General features: G+C 46.9%; 1 protein-coding gene across 2 annotated transcripts in view; it reads right to left on the bottom strand.

Annotated features, from left to right (window-relative positions):
- The window catches only part of COPS2 (COP9 signalosome subunit 2), a 176,038-nt gene that overhangs the window by 83,398 nt on the left and 67,178 nt on the right, over window positions 1-25,462 (bottom strand). For both annotated transcript variants that reach the window (XM_063926036.1, XM_063926037.1), the window contains exons 5-10: window positions 17,304-17,393; window positions 5,579-5,656; window positions 2,303-2,477; window positions 1,178-1,356; window positions 1,035-1,087; window positions 597-694 (exon numbers count right to left, since the gene is read on the bottom strand). In XM_063926036.1, coding sequence (XP_063782106.1) covers window positions 597-694; window positions 1,035-1,087; window positions 1,178-1,356; window positions 2,303-2,477; window positions 5,579-5,656; window positions 17,304-17,393 — 673 coding nt within the window. The remainder of the gene's footprint in view (window positions 1-596; window positions 695-1,034; window positions 1,088-1,177; window positions 1,357-2,302; window positions 2,478-5,578; window positions 5,657-17,303; window positions 17,394-25,462) is intronic.

Genomic DNA, 25,462 nt, shown 5'->3' with positions numbered 1-25,462 from the left:
AGAAAAAAAAAGGTCTTCGGTGGCAGGGAATAGGGTAGGGGTGGATGAGCCTGTGCTGTGAATACTTTAACCATCTAGTTCCCAGGCTTTCCTCCAACCATTTATACACACAGTTCCCCAGTGTCCCACTGAATGCAAGATAAATTCCACACTTGCCAATTCCGACCATTTTCTTACTGGAATCGGGAATCGATGTTGCGTTTCTCCGATCTCCCACTCTTAGCAGAACAGGGAAATGCCCCAATACAGGTAAGATACATGGGCCCCATAACTCATAAATGGATGTAGCAACACCTCTTGCATATTGCATTAAAATAGTCACCAACAGCACACTATAGGGCTGCACTGACAGAACTCATTACATTTATTGGAGCACTTGACGCAAATAACGCAAGTACTGGCAAGTGCATCCCTAAAAGCCTTCTACTGATTATTCATTTGAGGGTCAGCTGGTGACAGCAGCACAGGACAACATACTGTACCACGGGCTGCTTTAGAGCACTCCATCAATCTTTGTTTTCACAGAAAATGGTCATAAAATCTTGTTACAATTGTAAAGAACATTTACATTGTTTTGCAAGGTAACAGATCCTTACCTTCAATATGTTCCCTTATAAAGGGATCATCCATTATGTTGCTGTGATTTGTTTTCAGTATCTTCTCAAATTCAGTGATGTCATTGTTTTGATAGGCACTATATACAAAATGAGAGAATAGATTTTAACACACTGCATAGGGTAACACTCATTCCAGGTCAGAGGTTCCCAAACGCAGTCCTCAAGACACCCCAACGGTCCAGGTTTTAAATGTATCCATGCTTGGCCACAAGTGACTTAATTAGCATCTCAGTCAATTTGATTTAACCATCTGTGCTGAGCCATGGATAGACCTAAAACCTGGACTGTTGGGGTGCCTTGAGGACCGCGTTTGGGAACCTCTGGGTTAGGTTAATATTTATTTGAATGAGAGTAATGATTGTTTAAGCCTAGCACTAACCACATTTGTACACAATTTTTACAGATCATAGAACTTACCTTACTAAATTTGTCATTGCTAGAATTTCTGGATCATTTTTATAAGGTTTAGCCTAGGAATAAAAACCACATTAATAAAGCTGTAAAAAAACACAAACAATATTATCACATAAGTTCAGATGCGATGACGGAAAAATGTATACCTCCTGAGAGTCAAATGGGTTTATTCCAGATTTCATGAGCATGTTTGCCAAGACCAGGTATTTCAGACACGTTGTTCTCCTTGGGCTCCCAGATTCATCATAATTTTTAAATGCTTCAAAGAAATCGGTGTGAGCCTTTTCAAATTCACCTTCTCTTAAGTGCATCTTTCCTCCACATTCTGAAACGGAAGAGGGGGGAGATAATAAGCACAGTATGGTAGTTTCAATAAGTTATGTTCCATGTTTGTCAGCCCACTTTTCTACAAAGTAGGTAAAAGGGCTCTGCTATACTAAAAATTACTTTTTTCAACCAATTTGTTAAAATTACAAACTTAGTTGTTTTTAATAGATTGCCAAGTAGGCCACAAGAAAGTAATACAACCACAAAAGAGTAAAGGAAGTAAGGACTTGGAATAATAATTTTCCAACTTCCTGTAATACAGCAGAAATGCAGTCAACTGACCCCAGTAATTATACATACTTTGACAAATCTTGAGCAAGTCCCAGTGGAGCAGAAGTAAGGGTTTCCTGCTCAGACCACTACATGCATTGGGGGACAATATATAAGAAGTGCTTAGAAATACTTAATAAATGTAGCCTGTTTATTTATAGGGTATTTCTAAAACGTTTAACCCAACAGATGCAGACATGCTTTCAAATTAAGAACCATGTTAAGTTTATGATTTTTCTTATTCAACACAAAAGTACCAACTATCAACACTAACTGGAAATAAGAGACTACGCCAAAGTACCTTGTCTCTTCCTATAATTTTTTTATTAGGGACCTGGTTACTAGTCAGTATATTGTGGAGGCTACTGGGTTGCTGAATGGCATATCCCTAAGTATTGAAACTGACCTGCCTGTAATACTAGGGGGTACACTTGAAATTGAATGCTCTCAAGATCGTTTAAATCACTCTGAAAATCATAAAGTAAGAGAACGTGAATTAAGTCATTCAGGTGTGTACCTAGTATAAGATTACAGTAAGTGGTTGTTGTAACGGTGGTTAGCTACACTGAGGACGTGCATAATCAGGAGTTAAAAGCAGTTAAAGAATAAAAAAAAGTGAATTAGAGGGAACAGTAGGTAGACAAAGGGTAGTGCAATAGTGTGTGCCTACTCACCCCTGATAACTCCCATAATAAGAGGGTGGGGAATAGCAGATTTGATGTGCAAGGACTGTTCATATAGTGCTTTAAGTTTCTTGTTGTTTTTTTGTGCAGTGTACATTTGAATTTCCAAAGCATAGATTTCCAGTAGCTGTGTTCCCTTCTTCAGATCATCTTCTCCATCGTCAGTCTGGACACAAAAAGTTAGAATCAGATTTACAGAAAATGGCACAAACTCATTTCTACGAAGTGTGATAAAGAAGCTGTGTAGGGGAAGAACACACTAACTCTGTTTCTTCACTACGGTTTTATTTTGTCAGAATGACCGCAGACCAGTGAGCATTACACAGTAAATATTCATGGTACTGTCATTATCAGAAATCTACTCCCTAGTCACGTCAGCTTTCTCTGTGTCGGTCATCATCATAAACTCCCCCAGGTATCCTTTTATATCTTAATGGGGGTACACACGGAGAGATCAGTGCTTAAATTCTAAGCAATCTGACTAGATTGCTTAGAAGTTAAGCACTGATCTCTCCGTGTGTACCCCCCACAGCTATAGCAATGCGCGCCCCGGTGCTAGATTGGCCTGCATGCAGGCTCTATCTAGCACATCGCTCATTTCACCTGCTGGGTGAAATGAGCGGCCCGTCAGTCTGTCCCCCTCGATCAGCATACATCGCACCTTGCTGAGTGGGGGGGGGGGGGGGGGGGGAAGAGATGTGTGCTGAGCAGTCTTTGTTAAGGTCGCTCAGCACACATCTCTCCCGTCAGTACTGGCCTTTAGACTCGTCCTCCCCTTCCCAGACTGACAGGCATATTACACTCCCAATTTGCAGCTTTAAAGGGAGCTCTTCACAACTGCTCTAGTTGATTAATCACATGCTTTCAGTTGCCCCAGGCTGAAGAGGAGAACTGCACTGAAATTAACGAAGCAGGTAAGAGACACGTTCCTATCCCTATCCGTTTGATAGATAGACAGTGTCTAGTTAGACAGTCAATAGATAGACACCATATATTAGACAGACATTAGGTCGACAGGGTCAAAAGGTCGACAGGGTCAAAAGGTCGACATGGAAAAGGTCGACATGGAAAAGGTCGACATGGAAAAGGTCGACATGGTCAAAAGGTCGACATGGTCAAAAGGTCGACATGAAAATGGTCGACATAAAAAAAAGATAGACAAATGTTTTTTTTTTAAATGTAACATGTTTTTGGATTATTTCATACTTTCTCTATCCATGTCGGCATAGAGTTGGCTATAAACCTTGTGGCGAGCGCAGTGAGCCACCGTGCCCGAAGCGTGGCGAGCGAAGCGAGCCCCGCGAGGGTATGCCTTTCTACAATTGGGGGTCCCAGATGACAAAACTATCCACACAAACCACAAAAATGCAAAAAACATGGTGTCTACCTTTTTCATGTCGACCTTTTGACCCTGTCGACCTTTTGACCTGTCGACCTTTTGACCCTGTCGACCTAATGTCCATCTGACATATGGTGTCTATCTATTGACTGTCTAACTAGACACTATCTTTCATACCGGAACCTCTCCTATCCACCAAATGCAAGCATTACCAACCCCTGGTTCCTTTGTAGCACACTGCCCCTACTGCCACAAAAGGATAACAATTCCTTTAATTTTCCACATTTACAGCCACACACTACATAGAATTTAAACCTGGGGTGCACATCCTCTCTGTAGTCTGAGGGATGAATTGGGACTTGTGACAATAAAAAATAAAACCTGTTGAAGATGTAGGAAAAAAGTTTTTTCGCAATGACGCCATCACTCAAGCATGCCAAGGGAGGTATCCAATTAGCTAACGTGGCTAATTGTCCTGCCAGGGTCTACCCAATTATGCCCTATAAGCCGGTGCAAGATGCAGCTGATTCTGGGTTTTGTTTCACCTGCCTCATGCGAAAACTGTCTCTACCGAAAATACATAGGTTTTACTAAACCTGTGTGTTTTTGGGAGGAAATGTTTTTTGTTTTTTTTTCCGGCCGATCCAAACTGGATAGCCTGTAAAAACAAAAAACAAAACGGTGAACATCTGAAAAACGTGTCAAAAATGGATGTTTCTTGCACCCAATGTTTTTTCACCTCTAACTGGATACCCACCAAATCTGTCAATGTTGATAAAGACTTTGTCGTTTCTAAGAAATACAGTACTTAAGTGTAGAGAAAATCATCCTCCTTGTATGACTATATTTTATGTATCCCATCTTTTCACCCTTACCCTGCGCCATCTTAGAAACCAGCAGTAATAAAGTAACATGTCCATGGGGCCGTTTTCTGTAAAGGTTTGCTATACAACGAACTTCTTCATTTGTAGTGGGATAACTATAGGGAGTCCTCGGGCTGGGATAACTATAGGGAGTCCTCGGACTACAGCAGTAACCTCTATTAACGTGCAATATACATTTCAGCATAGAGGGTTTTTATAGCACTTACCCTAACTAAAAGCCACCAAAGTGAAGCTAAACTTTATTATGTTTCAAAAGTCATTTAAAGTGATAATGCACCTGACTTTTACTCTAGTTCCTACTTAGTAAGCAGAACGGGACGGTTTCCATTGAATTATTTGCTGCTGATGTATGAACACTGCATTTAAAGCCTGAAAATGAACTAGAATTACAACACTATAGGTATGTGGAAAGGAATAAAGCATTAGATTTTGCTACAAAATGGTGGATAAAAAAGGACAGAAATGAAGAGTAATGTGGTGAAACAGGAGAATGGCATTAAGAGTCCCCACCCACCACCTCAGGGAGGAAACTACCATGTGAGATAATCGAATGAAACTCTCAAAATGCTTAAAAGATCTATCATCATAAAGTATTGGACTGCAGTGTATTATTGGAAAGACAAAAACACAAGCTCCTGAGGCAGGAACACTCTCTGTAGCAAACTGCGGCCCAGGTTTACCATGAACTTGAAAAGGGACAACAAAGTCTACACATTATTCATGTGTGACTGCAGGAGACTGATAGTAACCTGTACATCACCAGTTCCTCAGATAAACATGAGGAAGATACGGAAATAAACTCAGGAAGGAGAAGGGGGAAAGTAGTTGGGTCTCATTTTTCTTTCCGCAGTGCCATAACGTCAAAGGATAAAACATGAACTCACCATTGAGCACAACCCCGCGTGGAAGTAGTATAATTAAAGACATATTCATCTTCGATGTATATATATCCAGCAGCATTTAAAATTAATTGCATGATGGCTTAACATTTTTTTTTTTATTTCTGCTGACTAAGATCAAATACAAGATAATTCAAAACATTACCTGACAAGACTGGTGTAGCTGGCGTAAAATTTTCTGTAATTTTCCAAATTCTTCTCGTTCCAAGTACAACTTACCAAGCTGCAAGTAAAATAAAAAAGGCGTCTCACTTTAGCTATCCAACACATATAGGTCTAACAGAATACATTCTAAGTCACATGCTCACACAGATGTTTATTGCAAAGGCACTTAAACCTACTCTCCGCGTATTAATAGCCCCCTGAAACCCAAATCTCTACAGTCATATAAAGAAAATGGTTACTTAAAAATAAGTGATGTGCACCGGACATTTTTCGGGTTTTGTGTTTTGGTTTTGGATTCGGTTCCGCAGCCGTGTTTTGGATTCGGACGCGTTTTGGCAAAACCTCCCTGAAAATTTTTTTGTCGGATTCGGGTGTGTTTTGGATTCGGGTGTTTTTTACAAAAAAAATTCAAAAAACAGCTTAAATCATAGAATTTGGGGGTCATTTTGATCCCATAGTATTATTAACTTCAATAACCATAATTTCCACTCATTTTCAGTCTATTCTGAACACCTCACAATATTATTTTTAGTCCTAAAATTTGCACCGAGGTCGCTGGATGGCTAAGCTAAGCAACACAAGTGGCCGACACAAACACCTGGCCCATCTAGGAGTGGCACTGCAGTGTCAGACAGGATGGCAGATTTAAAAAATAGTCCCCAAACAGCACATGATGCAAAGAAAAATGAAAGAAAAAAGAGGTGCAAGATGGAATTGTCCTTGGGCCCTCCCACCCACCCTTATGTATCATTTCAGCGACAGGGTCTGCCACACGACTGTGGGGTATATTCAATTAGCAGTGATAACGAACTTTTCACGTGAAAAGTCCGGTTTTCGGGTGAAAAAACTGACTTTTCAAGTGAAACGCAATTACAGCCTATTCAATTTTCCATGAAAACTTATCGGTGATCATTTTTTCACTAATTTCACTTCACCTTCTCTGAAGCAGGTGAAAAGTTGGGAAAAGTCACTATTTTAAGGTAAAAATGTTTGGATATGGTACAGAACTCCTGGGACACCCCCCTTAATGACTAATTAGGCATGTTGAAGTTTTTAATTATTTTTAATTGGCCAATAATGACATGTCATTTTTGGGGTGAAAAAGTAAAAAGTCATGGAAATTGGGATTCAAGGTATGGGACAGGTATATTGGGGTGCTTTATGAGTGGGACAGGTGTTTTTTAGGCTTGCAGATGGGAGTAATCGGTCTGTTTCCACTTTTTTTTTTTAAAGTACCCTAAAATGACCCAAATATATACTTATACCCATTTACATGTACCCAAAATTTAATGAGAGCATTTATTTTGCTCCAAAAAAATTGCTTTCTATAATTTTTTTGCATTTTTAAAAAAATGCATATAACAGCCATTTCACACAATTTAAGTCCCCATAAACGCTCTAATGTGATCTCTAACACACTTCTCTTCTGTTTTCCTATGTTAGTTTAGCATTTTTTGGGGTACAGGCTGATTTCCCCATTTTCACCTGCACTTTTCACTGCAAGAATTTTCACGTGAAACCCGGTCGGAATTGAGTAGGTCGAAAATCGGAGCGTTTTTGCGGCAATTTTCGGCCGCAAAATTGCCGCGAATTTGCGGATAATTGAATATCCCCCTGTGACTGAAATGACTGGTTGGTTTGGGCCCCCACCAAAAAAGAAGCAATCAATCTCTCCTTGCACAAACTGGCTCTACAGAGGCAAGATGTCCACCTTATCATCATCCTCCGATTCCTTACCCCTTTCACTGTGTACATCCCCCTCCTCGCAGATTATTAATTCGTCCCCACTGGAATCCACCATCTCAGGTCCCTGTGTACTTTCTGGTGGCAATTGCTGGTGAATGTCTCCACGGAGGAATTGATTATAATTCATTTTGATGAACATCATCTTCTCCACATTTTCTGGAAGTAACCTCGTACGCCGATTGCTGACAAGGTGAGCGGCTGCACTAAACACTCTTTCGGAGTACACACTGGAGGGAGGGCAACTTAGGTAGAATAAAGCCAGTTTGTGCAAGTGCCTCCAAATTGCCTCTTTTTCCTGCCAGTATACGTACGGACTGTCTGACGTGCCTACTTGGATCCGGTCACTCATATAATCCTCCACCATTCTTTCAATGGTGACAGAATCATATGCAGTGACAGAAGACAACATGTCAGTAATCGTTGGCAGGTCCTTCAGTCCGGACCAGATGTCAGCACTCGCTCCAGACTGCCCTGCATCACCGCCAGCGGGTGGGCTCGGAATTCTTAGCCTTTTCCTCGCACTTCCAGTTGCAGGAGAATGTGAAGGAGGAGCTGTTGACGGGTCACGTTCCGCTTGACTTGACAATTTTCTCACCAGCAGGTCTTTGAACCTCTGCAGACTTGTGTCTGCAGGAAAGAGAGATACAACGTAGGTTTTAAATCTAGGATCGAGCACGGTGGCCAAAATGTAGTGCTCTGATTTCAACAGATTGACCACCCGTGAATCCTGGTTAAGCGAATTAAGGGCTCCATCCACAAGTCACACATGCCTAGCGGAATCGCTCTGTTTTAGCTCCTCCTTCAATCTCTCCAGCTTCTTCTGCAAAAGCCTGATGAGGGGAATGACCTGACTCAGGCTGGCAGTGTCTGAACTGACTTCACGTGTGGCAAGTTCAAAGGGTTGCAGAACCTTGCACAACGTTGAAATCATTCTCCACTGCGCTTGAGTCAGGTGCATTCCCCCTCCTTTGCCTATATCGTGGGCAGATGTATAGGCTTGAATGGCCTTTTGCTGCTCCTCCATCCTCTGAAGCATAGAGGGTTGAATTCCACCTCGTTACCACCTCTTGCTTCAGATGATGGCAGGGCAGGTTCAGGAGTGTTTGCTGGTGCTCCAGTCTTCGGCACGCGGTGGCTGAATGCTGAAAGTGGCCCGCAATTCTTCGGGCCACCGACAGCATCTCTTGCACGCCCCTGTCGTTTTTTAAATAATTCTGCACCACCAAATTCAATGTATGTGCAAAACATGGGACGTGCTGGAATTTGCCCAGATGTAATGCATGCACAATATTGGTGGCGTTGTCCGATGTCACAAATCCCCAGGAGAGTCCAATTGGGGTAAGCAATTCTGCGATGATGTTCCTCAGTTTCCGTAAGAGGTTGTCAGCTGTGTGCCTCTTATGGAAAGCAGTGATACAAAGTGTAGCCTGCCTAGGAACGAGTTGGCGTTTGCGAGATGCTGCTACTGGTGCCGCCGCTGCTGTTCTTGCTGCGGGAGGCAATACATCTACCCAGTGGGCTGTCACAGTCATATAGTCCTGAGTCTGCCCTGCTCCACTTGTCCACATGTCCGTGGTTAAGTGGACATTGGGTACAACTGCATTTTTTAGGACACTGGTGACTCTTTTTCTGAGGTCTGTGTACATTTTCGGTATCGCCTGCCTAGAGAAATGGAACCTAGATGGTATTTGGTACCGGGGATACAGTACCTCAATCAAGTCTCTAGTTGCCTGTGAATTAACGGTGGATACCGGAACCACGTTTCTCACCACCCAGGCTGACAAGACCTGAGTTATCCGCTTTGCAGCAGGATCACTGCTGTGATATTAAATCTTCCTCGCAAAGGACTGTTGGACAGTCAATTGCTTACTGGAAGTAGTACAAGTGGCCTTCAGACTTCCCCTCTGGGATGCCGATCGACTCCCAGCAGCAACAACAGCAGCGCCAGCAGCAGTAGGCGTTATACTCAAGGATGCATCTGAGGAATCCCAGGCAGGAGAGGACTCGTCAGACTTGCCAGTGACATGGCCTGCAGGACTATTGGCTTTCCTGTGTAAGGTGGAAATTGACACTGAGGGAGTTGGTGGTGTGGTTTGCAGGAGCTTGGTTACAAGAGGAAGGGATTTAGTGGTCAGTGGACTGCTTCCGCTGTCATCCAAAGTTTTTGAACTTGTCACTGACTTATGATGAATGCGGACCAGGTGACGTATAAGGGAAGATGTTCCTAGGTGGTTAACGTCCTTACCCCTACTTATTACAGCTTGACACCTGTTGTCCGCATTTGTGTTGAAATAATTCCACACCGAAGAGGTGATTTTTTTTGTATTTTGACCAGGCATGTCAATGGCCATATTCGTCCCACGGACAACAGGTGTCTCCCCGGGTGCCTGACTTAAACAAACCACCTCACCATCAGAATCCTCCTTGTCAATTTCCTCCCCAGCGCCAGCAACACCCATATCCTCATCCTGGTGTACTTCAACAGTGTCATCTTCAATTTGACTATCAGGAACTGGACTGCGGGTGCTCCTTCCAGCACTTGCGGGGGGCGTGCAAATGGTGGAAGGCGCAAGCTCTTCCCGTCCAGTGTTGGGAAGGTCAGGCATCGCAACCGACACAATTGGACTCTCCTTGGGGATTTGTGATTTAGAAGAACGCACAGTTCTTTGCTGTGCTTTGGCCAGCTTAAGTCTTTTCATTTTTCTAGCGAGAGGATGAGTGCTTCCATCCTCATGTGAATCTGAACCACTAGCCATGAACATAGGCCAGGGCCTCAGCCGTTCCTTGCCACTCCGTGTCGTAAATGGCATATTGGCAAGTTTACGCTTCTCATCAGACGCTTTCAATTTTGATTTTTGGGTCATTTTACTGAACTTTTGTTTTTTGGATTTTACATGCTCTCTACTATGACATTGGGCATCGGCCTTGGCAGACGACGTTGATGGCATTTCATCGTCTCGGCTATGACTAGTGGCAGCAGCTTCAGCACGAGGTGGAAGTGGATCTTGATCTTTCCCTATTTTAACCTCCACATTTTTGTTCTCCATTTTTAAATGTGTGGAATTATATGCCAGTATCAATAGCAATGGCCTACTACTATATATACTGCGCACAACTGAAATGCACCACAGGTATGGATGGATAGTATACTTGGCGACACAGAGGTAGGTAGAGCAGTGGCCTTCCGTACCGTACTGCTATATATACTGGTGGTCACTGTCAGCAAAACTCTGCACTGTACTCCTCCTATATAATATACTGGTGGTCCCCAGTCCCCACAATAAAGCAGTGTGAGCACAGATATATACAGCACACTGAGCACAGATATGGAGTGTTTTTCAGGCAGACAACGTATACTCGTGTGCACTGGTCAGCAAAACTCTGCACTGTACTCCTCCTATATAATATACTGGTGGTCCCCAGTCCCCACAATAAAGCAGTGTGAGCACAGATATATGCAGCACACTGAGCACAGATATGGAGTGTTTTTCAGGCAGACAACGTATACTGGTGGTCACTGTCAGCAAAACTCTGCACTGTACTCCTCCTATATAATATACTGGTGGTCCCCAGTCCCCACAATAAAGCAGTGTGAGCACAGATATATGCAGCACACTGAGCACAGATATGGAGTGTTTTTCAGGCAGACAACGTAAACTGGTGGTCACTGTCAGCAAAACTCTGCACTGTACTCCTCCTATAATAAGAATTTACTTACCGATAATTCTATTTCTCGTAGTCCGTAGTGGATGCTGGGGACTCCGTCAGGACCATGGGGAATAGCGGCTCCGCAGGAGACAGGGCACAAAAGTAAAAGCTTTAGGATCAGGTGGTGTGCACTGGCTCCTCCCCCTATGACCCTCCTCCAAGCCTCAGTTAGGATACTGTGCCCGGACGAGCGTACACAATAAGGAAGGATTTTGAATCCCGGGTAAGACTCATACCAGCCACACCAATCACACTGTACAACCTGTGATCTGAACCCAGTTAACAGCATGATAACAGCGGAGCCTCTGAAAAGATGGCTCACAACAATAATAACCCAATTTTTGTAACAATAACTATGTACAAGTATTGCAGACAATCCGCACTTGGGATGGGCGCCCAGCATCCACTACGGACTACGAGAAATAGAATTATCGGTAAGTAAATTCTTATTTTCTCTGACGTCCTAAGTGGATGCTGGGGACTCCGTCAGGACCATGGGGATTATACCAAAGCTCCCAAACGGGCGGGAGAGTGCGGATGACTCTGCAGCACCGAATGAGAGAACTCCAGGTCCTCCTCAGCCAGGGTGTGCCCCTGACCAAGTAGCAGCTCGGCAAAGTTGTAAAGCCGAGACCCCTCGGGCAGCCGCCCAAGATGAGCCCACCTTCCTTGTGGAATGGGCATTTACATATTTTGGCTGTGGCAGGCCTGCCACAGAATGTGCAAGCTGAATTGTACTACACATCCAACTAGCAATCGTCTGCTTAGAAGCAAGAGCACCCAGTTTGTTGGGTGCATACAGGATAACAGCAAGTCAATTTTCCTGACTCCAGCCGTCCTGGAAACTTATATTTTCAGGGCCCTGACAACATCTAGCAACTTGGAGTCCTCCAAGTCCCTAGTAGCCGCAGGTACCACAATAAGCTGGTTCAGGTGAAACACTGACACCACCTTAGGGAGAAACCGGGGACGAGTCCGCAGCTCTGCCCTGTCCGAATGGACAATCAGATATGGGCTTTTGTGAGACAAAGCCGCCAATTCTGACACTCGCCTGGCCGAGGCCAGGGCCAACAGCATGGTCACTTTCCATGTGAGATATTTCAAATCCACAGATTTGAGCGGTTTAAACCAATGTGATTTGAGGAATCCCAGAACTACATTGAGATCCCACAGTGCCACTGGAGGCACAAAAGGGGTTGTATATGCAGTACTCCCCTGACAAACTTCTGGACTTCAGGAACTGAAGCCAATTCTTTCTGGAAGAAAATCGACAGGGCCGAAATTTGAACCTTAATGGACCCCAATTTTAGGCCCATAGACACTCCTGTTTGCAGGAAATGCAGGAATCGACCGAGTTGAAATTTCTTCGTGGGGCCTTCCTGGCCTCACACCACGCAACATATTTTCGCCACATGTGGTGATAATGTTGTGCGGTCACCTCCTTCCTGGCTTTGACCAGGGTAGGAATGACCTCTTCCGGAATGCCTTTTTCCCTTAGGATCCGGCGTTCAACCGCCCTGCCGTCAAACGCAGCCGCAGTAAGTCTTGGAACAGACATGGTACTTGCTGAAGCAAGTCCCTTCTTAGCGGCAGAGGCCATGAGTCCTCTGTGAGCATCTCTTGAAGTTCCGGGTAGCAAGTCCTTCTTGGCCAATCCGGAGCCACGAGTATAGTTCTTACTCCTCTACGTCTTATAATTCTCAATACCTTGGGTATGAGAAGCAGAGGAGGGAACACATACACCGACTGGTACACCCACGGTGTTACCAGAACGACCACAGCTATTGCCTGAGGGTCTCTTGACCTGGCGCAATACCTGTCCAGTTTTTTTTTTTTTTTTTTTTTGTTCAGGCGGGACGCCATCATGTCCACCTTTGGTCTTTCCCAACGGTTCACAATCATGTGGAAGACTTCTGGATGAAGTCCCCACTCTCCCGGGTGGAGGTCGTGCCTGCTGAGGAAGTTTGCTTCCCAGTTGTCCACTCCCGGAATGAACACTGCTGACAGTGCTATCACATGATTTTCCGCCCAGCGAAGAATCCTTGCAGTTTCTGCCATTGCCCTCCTGCTTCTTGTGCCGCCCTGTCTGTTTACGTGGGCGACTGCCGTGATGTTGTCCCACTGGATCAATACCGGCTGACCTTGAAGCAGAGGTCTTGCTAAGCTTAGAGCATTGTAAATTGCCCTTAGCTCCAGTATATTTATGTGGAGAGAAGTCTCCAGACTTGATCACACTCCCTGGAAATTTTTTCCCTGTGTGACTGCTCCCCAGCCTCTCAGGCTGGCATCCGTGGTCACCAGCATCCAATCCTGAATGCCGAATCTGCGGCCCTCTAGAAGATGAGCACTCTGTAACCACCACAGGAGAGACACCCTTGTCCTTGGAGATAGGGTTATCCGCTGATGCATCTGAAGATGCGATCCGGACCATTTGTCCAGCAGATCCCACTGAAAAGTTCTTGCGTGGAATCTGCCGAATGGAATCGCTTCGTAAGAAGCCACCATTTTTCCCAGGACCCTTGTGCAATGATGCACTGACACTTTTCCTGGTTTTAGGAGGTTCCTGACTAGCTCGGATAACTCCCTGGCTTTCTCCTCCGGGAGAAACACCTTTTTCTGGACTGTGTCCAGAATCATCCCTAGGAACAACAGACGTGTCGTCGGAAACGGCTGCGATTTTGGAATATTTAGAATCCACCCGTGCTGTCGTAGAACTACTTGAGATAGTGCTACTCCGACCTTCAACTGTTCTCTGGACCTTGCCCTTATCAGGAGATCGTCCAAGTAAGGGATAATTAAGACGCCTTTTCTTTGAAGAAGAATCATCATTTCGGTCATTACCTTGGTAAAGACCCGGGGTGCAGTGGACAATCCAAACGGCAGCGTCTGAAACTGATAGTGACAGTTCTGTACCACGAACCTGAGGTACCCTTGGTGAGAAGGGCAATTTGGGACATGGAGGTAAGCATCCTTGATGTCCAGGGACACCATATAGTCCCCTTCTTCCTGGTTCGCTATCACTGCTCTGAGTGACTCCATCTTGATTTGAACCTTTGTATGTAAGTGTTCAAAGATTTCAGATTTAGAATAGGTCTCACCGAGCCGTCTGGCTTCAGTACCACAATATAGTGTGGAATAATACCCCTTTCCTTGTTGTAGGAGGGGTACTTTGATTATCACCTGCTGGGAATACAGCTTGTGAATTGTTTCCAATACTGCCTCCCTGTCGGAGGGAGACGTTGGTAAAGCAGACTTCAGGAGCCTGCGAGGGGGAGACGTCTCGAATTTCCAATCTGTACCCCTGGGATACTACTTGTAGGATCCAGGGGTCCACTTGCGAGTGAGCCCACTATGCGCTGAAACTCTTGAGACGACCCCCCACCGCACCTGAGTCCGCTTGTACGGCCCCAGCGTCATGCTGAGGACTTGGCAGAAGCGGTGGAGGGCTTCTGTTCCTGGGAATGGGCTGCCTGCCGCAGTCTTCTTCCCTTTCCTCTATCCCTGGGCAGATATGACTGGCCTTTTGCCCGCTTGCCCTTATGGGGACGAAAGGACTGAGGCTGAAAAGACGGTGTCTTTTTCTGCTGAGATGTGACTTGGGGTAAAAAAGGTGGATTTTCCAGCTGTTGCCTTGGCCACCAGGTCCGATGGACCGACCCCAAATAACTCCTCCCCTTTATACGGCAATACTTCCATGTGCCGTTTGGAATCTGCATCACCTGACCACTGTCGTGCCGATAAACATCTTCTGGCAGATATGGACATCGCACTTACTCTTGATGCCAGAGTGCAAATATCCCTCTGTGCATCTCGCATATATAGAAATGCATCCTTTAAATGCTCTATAGTCAATAAAATACTGTCCCTGTCAAGGGTATCAATATTTTCAGTCAGGGAATCCGACCAAGCCACCCCAGCGCTGCACATCCAGGCTGAGGCGATCGCTGGTCGCAGTATAACACCAGTATGTGTGTATATACTTTTTAGGATATTTTCCAGCCTCCTATCAGCTGGCTCCTTGAGGGCGGCCGTATCTGGAGACGGTAACGCCACTTGTTTTGATAAGCGTGTGAGCGCCTTATCCACCCTAAGGGGTGTTTCTATCGGGGGAAACCCACGCATCATCACACACTTCATTTAATTTATCTGATTCAGGAAAAACTACAGGTAGTTTTTTCACACCCCACATAATACCCTTTTTTGTGGTACTTGTAGTATCAGAAACATGTAACACCTCCTTCATTGCCCTTAACATGTAACGTGTGGCCCTAATGGAAAATACGTTTGTTTCTTCACCGTCGACACTGGAGTCAGTGTCCGTGTCTGTGTCGACCGACTGAGGTAAATGGGCGTTTTAAAGCCCCTGACGGTGTTTGAGACGCCTGGACAGGTACTAATTGGTTTGCCGGCCGTCTCATGTCGTCAACCGACCTTGCAGCGTGTTGACATTATCACGTAATTCTCTGAATAAGCCATCCATTCCGGTGTCGACTCCCTAGAGAGTGACATCACCATTACAGGCAATTGCTCCGCCTCCTCACCAACATCGTCCTCATACATGTCGACACACACGTACCGACACACAGCACACACACAGGGAATGCTCTGATAGAGGACAGGACCCCACTAGCCCTTTGGGGAGACAGAGGGAGAGTTTGCCAGCACACACCAAAACGCTATAATTATACAGGGACAACCTTATATAAGTGTTTTCCCTTATAGCATCTTAATATATAATAATATCGCCAAATAAGTGCCCCCCCTCTCTGTTTTAACCCTGTTTCTGTAGTGCAGTGCAGGGGAGAGCCTGGGAGCCTTCCCACCAGCAGTTCTGTGAGGGAAAATGGCGCTGTGTGCTGAGGAGAATAGGCCCCGCCCCCTTTTCGGCGGGCTTCTTCTCCCGTTTTTCTGACAACCTGGCAGGGGTTAAATACATCCATATAGCCCCAGAGGCTATATGTGATGTATTTTTTGCCAGCATAGGTACTTTCATTGCTGCCCAGGGCGCCCCCCCAGCGCCCTGCACCCTCAGTGACCGTTGGTGTGAAGTGTGCTGAGAGCAATGGCACACAGCTGCAGTGCTGTGCGCTACCTTAAGAAGACTGGGAAGTCTTCAGCCGCCGATTTCTGGACCTCTTCTCTCTTCAGCATCTGCAAGGGGGTCGGCGGCGCGGCTCCGGTGACCATCCAGGCTGTACCTGTGATCGTCCCTCTGGAGCTAGTGTCCAGTAGCCTAAGAAGCCAATCCATCCTGCACGCAGGTGAGTTCACTTCTTCTCCCCTAAGTCCCTCGTTGCAGTGAGCCTGTTGCCAGCAGGACTCACTGAAAATAAAAAACCTAACAAAACTTTTACTCTAAGCAGCTCTTTAGGAGAGCCACCTAGATTGCACCCTTCTCGGCCGGGCACAAAAACCTAACTGAGGCTTGGAGGAGGGTCATAGGGGGAGGAGCCAGTGCACACCACCTGATCCTAAAGCTTTTACTTTTGTGCCCTGTCTCCTGCGGAGCCGCTATTCCCCATGGTCCTGACGGAGTCCCCAGCATCCACTTAGGACGTCAGAGAAATAATATACTGGTGGTCCCCAGTCCCCACAATAAAGCAGTGTGAGCACAGATATATGCAGCACACTGAGCACAGATATGGAGTGTTTTTCAGGCAGACAACGTATACTGGTGGTCACTGTCCGCAAAACTCTGCACTGTACTCCTCCTATATAATACAGCTGCTCCCCAGTCCCCACAATTAAGCAGTGTGAGCACAGATACATGCAGCACACTGAGCACAGATATGGAGTGTTTTTCAGGCAGACAACGTATACTGGTGGTCACTGTCAGCAAAACTCTGCACTGTACTCCTCCTATATAATACAGCTGCTCCCCAGTCCCCACAATTAAGCAATAAGCACAAATATTTTTGCATCAAGAATTCAAGATTAATAAACTGAGAGGATGCCAGCCACGTCCTCTCCCTAACATTTCCAATGCACGAGTGAAAATGGCGGCGACGCGCGGCTTATATAGAATCCGAATCTCGCGAGAATCCGACAGCGGGATGATGACGTTCGGGCGCGCTCGGGTTAACCGAGCCATACGGGAGAATCCGAGTATGCCTCGGACCCGTGAAAAATGGGTGAAGTTCGGGGGGGTTCCGTTTCCGAGGAACCGAACCCGCTCATCACTATTAAAAATGTATTCTCACACTTTGTCACCTCAATTTATTTATAACAACTATATGTCAAATACACATCACCTTTGTGTTAGTTTTAAACCACAACCGATCATTCTTTGCATCCTTCAGAGCTTCAAGCGTTGTTTCATAAAACTCCTGCAAAAGGTCCATCTTGGGAAAGTAAAAATATAAAGTGTCAGCAGCGAATTTAAAGGTGTGTGGAAAAAAAAAAATTTACTCACCGGTAATTCTATTTCTCGTAGTCCGTAGTGGATGCTGGGACTCCGTAAGGACCATGGGGAATAGCGGCTCCGCAGGAGACTGGGCACAACTATAAAGAAAGCTTTAGGTCTAACTGGTATGCACTGGCTCCTCCCATTATGACCCTCCTCCAGACTTCAGTTAGGATACTGTGCCCGGAAGAGCTAACACAAGAAGGAAGGATTTTGAATCCCGGGTAAGACTCATACCAGCCACACCAATCACACCGTATAACTCGTGATACAATACCCAGTTAACAGCATGATAACAACTGAGCCTCTCAACAGATGGCTCAACAATAACCCTTTAGTTAAGCAATAACTATGTACAAGTATTGCAGACAATCCGCACTTGGGATGGGCGCCCAGCATCCACTACGGACTACGAGAAATAGAATTACCGGTGAGTAAATTCTTATTTTCTCTGACGTCCTAAGTGGATGCTGGGACTCCGTAAGGACCATGGGGATTATACCAAAGCTCCCAAACGGGCGGGAGAGTGCGGATGACTCTGCAGCACCGAATGGGCAAACTCTAGGTCCTCCTCAGCCAGGGTGTCAAACTTGTAGAATTTAGCAAACGAGTTTGACCCCGACCAAGTAGCTGCTCGGCAAAGTTGAAGAGCCGAGACCCCTCGGGCAGCCGCCCAAGAAGAGCCCACCTTCCTCGTGGAATGGGCTTTCACTGATTTAGGATGCGGCAGTCCAGCCGCAGAATGTGCAAGCTGAATCGTACTACAGATCCAGCGAGCAATAGTCTGCTTTGAAGCTGGTGCACCCAACTTGTTGGGCGCATACAGGATAAATAGCGAGTCAGTCTTTCTGACTCCAGCTGTCCTGGAAACATATATTTTCAGGGCCCTGACTACGTCCAACAACTTGGAAGCCTCCAAGTCTTTTGTAGCCACAGGCACCACAATAGGTTGGTTCAGATGAAACGCTGATACCACTTTAGGGAGAAACTGGGGACGAGTCCGCAATTCTGCCCTATCCATATGGAAAATCAGATAAGGGCTTTTACATGACAAAGCTGCCAATTCTGATACACGCCTGGCCGAAGCCAAGGCCAACAACATGACCACTTTCCACGTGAGATATTTCAAATCCACGGTTTTCAGTGGCTCAAACCAATGTGACTTTAGGAAATCCAACACCACGTTGAGATCCCAAGGTGCCACTGGAGGCACAAAAGGGGGCTGAATATGCAGCACTCCCTTAACAAAAGTCTGAACTTCAGGTAGTGAAGCCAGTTCTCTCTGGAAGAAAATCGATAGAGCCGAAATCTGGACCTTAATGGAACCCAATTTAAAGCCCATAGTCACCCCTGACTGTAGGAAGTGCAGGAAACGGCCCAGCTGAAATTCCTCCGTTGGGGGCCTTCCTGGCCTCACACCACGCAACATATTTTCGCCATATGCGGTGATAATGGTTTGCGGTTACTTCTTTCCTAGCCTTAATCAGCGTAGGAATGACTTCCTCCGGAATGCCCTTTTCCTTCAGGATCCGGTGTTCAACCGCCATGCCGTCAAACGCAGCCGCGGTAAGTCTTGGAACAGACAGGGCCCCTGCACCAGCAGGTCTTGTCTGAGCGGTAGAGGCCATGGGTCCTCTGAGATCATTTCTTGAAGTTCCGGGTACCAAGCTCTTCTTGGCCAATCCGGAACAATGAGTATAGTTCTTACTCCTCTTCTCCGTATTATCCTCAGTACCTTTGGTATGAGAGGAAGAGGATGGAACACATAAACCGACCGGTACACCCACGGTGTCACTAGAGCGTCCACAGCTATCGCCTGCGGGTCTCTTGACCTGGCGCAATACTTTTCTAGCTTTTTGTTTAGGACGCCATCATGTCCACCTGTGGCCTTTCCCAACGGTTTACAATCATTTGGAAGACTTCTGGATGAAGTCCCCACTCTCCCGGGTGGAGGTCGTGCCTGCTGAGGAAGTCTGCTTCCCAGTTGTCCACTCCCGGAATGAACACTGCTGACAGTGGTAACACGTGATTTTCTGCCCATCGGAGAATCCTTGTGGCTTCTGCCATTGCCGTCCTGCTTCTCGTGCCGCCCTGTCGGTTTACATGGGCGACCGCCGTGATGTTGTCTGACTGGATCAGTACCGGCTGGTTTTGAAGCAGGGGTTTTGCCTGACTTAGGGCATTGTAAATGGCCCTTAGTTCCAGAATATTTATGTGCAGGGAAGTCTCCTGACTTGGCCATAGTCCTTGGAAGTTTCTTCCCTGTGTGACTGCCCCCCAGCCTCGAAGGCTGGCATCCGTGGTCACCAGGACCCAGTCCTGTATGCCGAATCTGCGGCCCTCTTGAAGATGAGCACTCTGCAGCCACCACAGCAGAGACACCCTTGTCCTTGGAGACAGGGTTATCAGTCGATGCATCTGAAGATGCGATCCGGACCACTTGTCCAACAGGTCCCACTGAAAGGTTCTTGCATGAAACCTGCCGAATGGAATCGCTTCGTAGGAAGCTACCATTTTTCCCAGGATCCGCGTGCAGTGATGCACCGACACCTGTTTTGGTTTTAGGAGGCCTCTGACTAGAGATGACAGCTCCTTGGCCTTCTCCTCCGGGAGAAACACTTTTTTCTGTTCTGTGTCCAGAACCATCCCCAGGAACAGTAGACGTGTCGTAGGGACCAGCTGTGACTTTGGAATGTTTGGAATCCAGCCGTGCTGTTGTAGCACTTCCCGAGATAGTGCTACCCTGACCAACAACTGCTCTCTGGACCTCGCCTTTATCAGGAGATCGTCCAAGTACGGGATAATTAAAACTCCCTTCTTTCGAAGGAGTATCATCATTTCGGCCATTACCTTGGTAAAGACCCTCGGAGCCGTGGATAGACCGAACGGCAACGTCTGGAATTGGTAATGACAATCCTGTACCACAAATCTGAGGTACTCCTGGTGAGGATGGTAAATGGGGACATGCAGGTAAGCATCCTTGATGTCCAGTGATACCATGTAATCCCCCTCGTCCAGGCTTGCAATAACCGCCCTGAGCGATTCCATCTTGAACTTGATTTTTTTTATATATGTGTTCAAGGATTTCAAATTTAAAATGGGTCTCACCGAACCGTCCGGTTTCGGTACCACAAACATTGTGGAATAGTAACCCCTTCCTTGTTGAAGTAGGGGTACCTTTACTATCACCTGTTGTGAATACAGCTTGTGAATTGCCTGTAACACTGCCTCCCTGCCTGAGGGAGTGGTTGGCAAGGCAGATTTGAGGAAACGGCGGGGAGGAGACGTCTCGAATTCCAGCTTGTACCCCTGAGATACTATCTGAAAAATCCAGGGATCCACCCGTGAGCGAGCCCACTGATTGCTGAAATATTTGAGACGGGCCCCAACCGTACCTGGCTCCGCCTGTGGAGCCCCAGCGTCATGCTGTGGACTTAGAGGAAGCGGGGGAGGACTTTTGCTCCTGGGAACTGGCTGTATGCTGCAGCTTCTTTCCCCTACCTCTGCCTCTGGGCAGAAAGGACGCGCCTTTAACCCGCTTGCCCCTATTGGGCCGAAAGGACTGTACCTGATAATACGGTGCTTTCTTTGGCTGTGAGGGAACATGGGGTAAAAATGTAGACTTCCCAGCTGTTGCTGTGGAAACGAGGTCCGAGAGACCATCCCCGAACAACTCCTCACCCTTATAAGGCAGAACTTCCATGTGTCTTTTGGAATCTGCATCTCCTGTCCACTGACGGGTCCATAACCCTCTCCTGGCAGAAATGGACATTGCACGAATTTTGGATGCCAGCCGGCAAATATCCCTCTGTGCATCCCTCATGTATAAAAGTGCGTCTTTTATATGCTCTACGGTTAGCAATATAGTGTCCCTGTCTAGGGTATCTATATTTTCTGACAGGGAATCTGACCATGCAGCAGCAGCACTGCACATCCAGGCTGAAGCAATAGCCGGTCTCAGTATAACCACTGTGTGTGTATATATAGATTTCAGGATAGCCTCCTGCTTTCTATCAGCAGATTCCTTCAGGGCGGCCGTATCCGGAGACGGTAGTGCCACCTTCTTTGACAAGCGTGTGAGCGCTTTATCCACCCTAGGGGATGTTTCCCAGCGTGACCTATCCTCTGGCGGGAAAGGGTACGCCATTAGTAACCTCTTAGAAATTACCAGCTTTTTATCAGGGGAAGCCCACGCTTCTTGACACACTTCATTTAACTCCTCAGATGGAGGAAAAGCTACTGGTAGTTTTTTCTCTCCAAACATTATACCCTTTTTTGTGGTACCGGGGGTAACATCAGAAATGTGCAACACATTTTTCATTGCCTCAATCATGTAACGTGTGGCCCTACTGGAAGTAACATTAGTCTCATCGTCGTCGACACTGGAGTCAGTATCCGTGTCGACATCTGTGTCTGCCATCTGAGGTAGCGGGCGTTTTAGAGCCCCTGATGGCTTTTGAGACGCCTGGGCAGGCACAGGCTGAGAAGCCGGCTGTCCTACATTAGGTATGTCGTCAAACCTTTTATGCAAGGAGTCGACACTGTCGCGTAATTCCTTCCACAGCACCATCCACTCAGGTGTCGACCCCGCAGGGGGTGACATCACATTTACAGGCATCTGCTCCGCCTCCACATAAGCCTCCTCATCAAACATGTCGACACAGCCGTACCGACACATCGCAAACACACAGGGAATGCTCTGACAGAGGACAGGACCCCACAAAGCCCTTTGGGAGACAGAGAGAGAGTATGCCAGCACACACCAGAGCGCTATATAACACAGGGATCCCACTATAAATGGGACTATATATGATGTAGATTTGCCAGCCAAGGTGTCATATATTGCCCTCAGGGCGCCCCCCCCCCCCAGCGCCCTGCACCCATCAGTGACCGGAGTGTGAGGTGTACATGAGGAGCAATGGCGCACAGCTGCAGTGCTGTGCGCTACCTTGGTGAAGACTGAAGTCTTCTGCCGACGATTTTCCGGACCTCTTCATGCTTCTGGCTCTGTAAGGGGGCCGGCGGCGCGGCTCCGGGAACGAACACCAAGGTCGGGTCCTGCGGTCGATCCCTCTGGAGCTAATGGTGTCCAGTAGCCTAAGAAGCCCAAACTAACACCTGTTAGGTAGGTTCGCTTCTTCTCCCCTTAGTCCCTCGCTGCAGTGAGTCTGTTGCCAGCAGATCTCACTGTAAAATAAAAAACCTAAATATACTTTCTTTCTAGGAGCTCAGGAGAGCCCCTAGTGTGCATCCAGCTCAGCCGGGCACAAGATTCTAACTGAAGTCTGGAGGAGGGTCATAGTGGGAGGAGCCAGTGCACACCAGTTAGACCTAAAGCTTTCTTTATAGTTGTGCCCAGTCTCCTGCGGAGCCGCTATTCCCCATGGTCCTTACGGAGTCCCAGCATCCACTTAGGACGTCAGAGAAATAGGATTTTAATTAACTACCAGTAAATCCTTTTCTTGTAGTCCATAAGGGATATTGGGGAAATCTAGTACGATGGTGTATAGATGGGATCCAAAGGAGCCGGTGCACTTTAACTTTCTTCAACTGGGTGTGCTGGCGCCTCCCCTCTATGCCCCGCTACCACAGGCAGTTACAGGTAAAACAGTGCCCGAAGGAGAAAGGACATACTTGAGAGAAGGAACATCATAACAACGAGCGGTGAGATTTATAAACCAGCACACCACTAACATAAAACAACCAGCAACGGCTAGTAACAAAACAGCAACAACTGAACAGGTAACCATATAAGAGACAACCTGCAGAAAAGTCAACGCACTGAGGCGAGCGCCCAATATCCCTTATGGACTACGAGAAAAGGTTTTACCGGTAGGTAATTAAATCCTATTTTCTCTAGCATCCATAAGGGATATTGGGGAAATCTAGAATGGGCGGGAATGTGCGGAGGCGTCTGCAGCGCCGCCTGCCCAAACTGGGAATCCTCTTTGGCCAAGGTATCAAACCTGTAGAACTTCATAAAGGCGTTCTTCCCCGACCAGGTAGCAGCTCGGCATAGTTGCAACGCCGAGACTACACGGGCGGCCACCTAGGAAGACCCCACTGATCTTGTAGAGTGGGCCTTCAGAGATTGTGGAACAGGCAAGTCTGCCGACACATAGGCCTGTTGGATAGTAAGCCTAAGCCAACTAGCAATGGACTGCTTAGAAGCAGGACAACCTTTTTTATGCGCATCATATAGCGCGAACAAGTAATCAGTCTTTCTGATCCAAGCCGTTCTCTTGACATAGATCTTCAAGGCTGGCACAGCATCCAATGCCTCCGGAGGAGCAGAAGTGCCAGTACTTAACGGAACCACAATAGGTTGATTCAAGTGGAATGCAGAGATGACCTTCGGCAGGAACTGCTGCCTAGTCCTGAGCTCCGCTCTGTCCTCGTAAAAGACCAGGTAGGTACTTTTACACGATAAGGCCCCCAATTCCGAGACACACCCAGCAGAAGCCAGGGCCAATAACATCACCGTCTTCCACGTGAGGTACTTGTCTTCTACCGTCATCAGAGGTTCAAACCAGGAGGACTGTAGAAATTCCAACACTCCATTCAAATCCCAGGGTGCCGTGCGCAATACCAACAAAGCTTCTTGTTGAGTCGAGAAGCCATCATGTCTATTTTTGGACAGCCCCACCAGTCGATGATCTGCTGAAACACCTGATGGTGAAGCCCCCACTTTCCCCGGTGGAGATCGCAACAACTCAGGAAGTCTGCTTTCCAGTTGTCTAAACCCGGAATGAAGATTGCGGACATCGCTCTTGCATTTCTTTCTGCCCAGAGGAGTATCCTTAACACCTCTCGCATGCAGGCCCTGCTCTTGGTCCCTCCTTGCCGATTGATGTATGCCACTGCTGTGGCGTTGACCGACTGTACCTGGATCGCGTGATCCCTGAGTAAAGGAGAGGCCTGAACCAGAGCATTGTAGATCGCCTTAAGTTCCAGAATGTTGATCGGAAGGAGGGCTTCGTGGGCTGACCACCTGCCCTGGAACTGAGCCCCTTGGGTGACAGCTCCCCATCCTCTGAGACTCGCATCCGTCGTGAGTAGGATCCAATCCTGAATCCAGAAACTTTGGCCTTCCAGTAGATTTGAAGACTGCAGCCACCACAGGAGGGAAATCCTGGTCTGAGGTGACAGCTGTATTATCCGGTGCATCTGAAGATGTGATCCAGACCACTTGCTCAGGAGATCCAATTGAAATGTTCTGGCATTTAACCTTCCATATTGGATCGCACGAGGCTACCATCTTCCCCAACAATCTTATGCAAAATTGGATGGATATTCAAGCAGGTTGGAGAACCCTGCGTACCATCTCCGGAAGTGTTCTCGCTTTTTCCTCTGGGAGAAACATTTTCTGGGCCACTGTATCCAGCAACATCCCCAGGAACAGGTCCGCTGAGTGGCTCCAGGTGGGACTTCTGTAAATTGAGAATCCACCCATGTTGTGATAGAAGTTGGATAGTGCAGTCGCTATGGAGCAATAAAAGCTCACAGTTTTAATGGCACCGAGCCAGGAAAGCTCTTGACCCTCCCACCCAGCCCCCTCACTGAGTTGTGAAAATTGGCTGCATTGTTCACAGGATACAGAATCAGATGTTGAGGGAGAGAATCTGGTGTGACACACACTGCATAAATTGTGTTTTACCATGGTCAGAGAAAATCACACTTTCATACACATAGACAAGTAATAAATTAGCAAGCCTGCCCTTACTGTATGTGAAAGGGAGACAAAAGGAAGGGACCAGCACACCCAAGCTAAACAGCCCCAGAGAGGCTGCAAATTGATATTACAAGGTGAAACACCTATGATTACTGTCCTTTACAGGACACAGATTGTGCTCAATAGCGGCTCTCCCCCTCTGCTACACGGGATCCGGACTGAAAGTCGACCGTAACTAGGTCGACAATGTCTAGGTCGACCACTATTGGTCGACAGTCACTAGGTCGACAGGGTGTCTAGGTCGACAGGGTCTTTAGGTCGACATGTCAAAAGGT

Source organism: Pseudophryne corroboree, chromosome 6 (assembly GCF_028390025.1).
Source record: "Pseudophryne corroboree isolate aPseCor3 chromosome 6, aPseCor3.hap2, whole genome shotgun sequence".
NCBI lineage: Eukaryota > Metazoa > Chordata > Amphibia > Anura > Myobatrachidae > Pseudophryne > Pseudophryne corroboree.
This window is presented reverse-complemented; position numbering and strand designations above follow the sequence as displayed.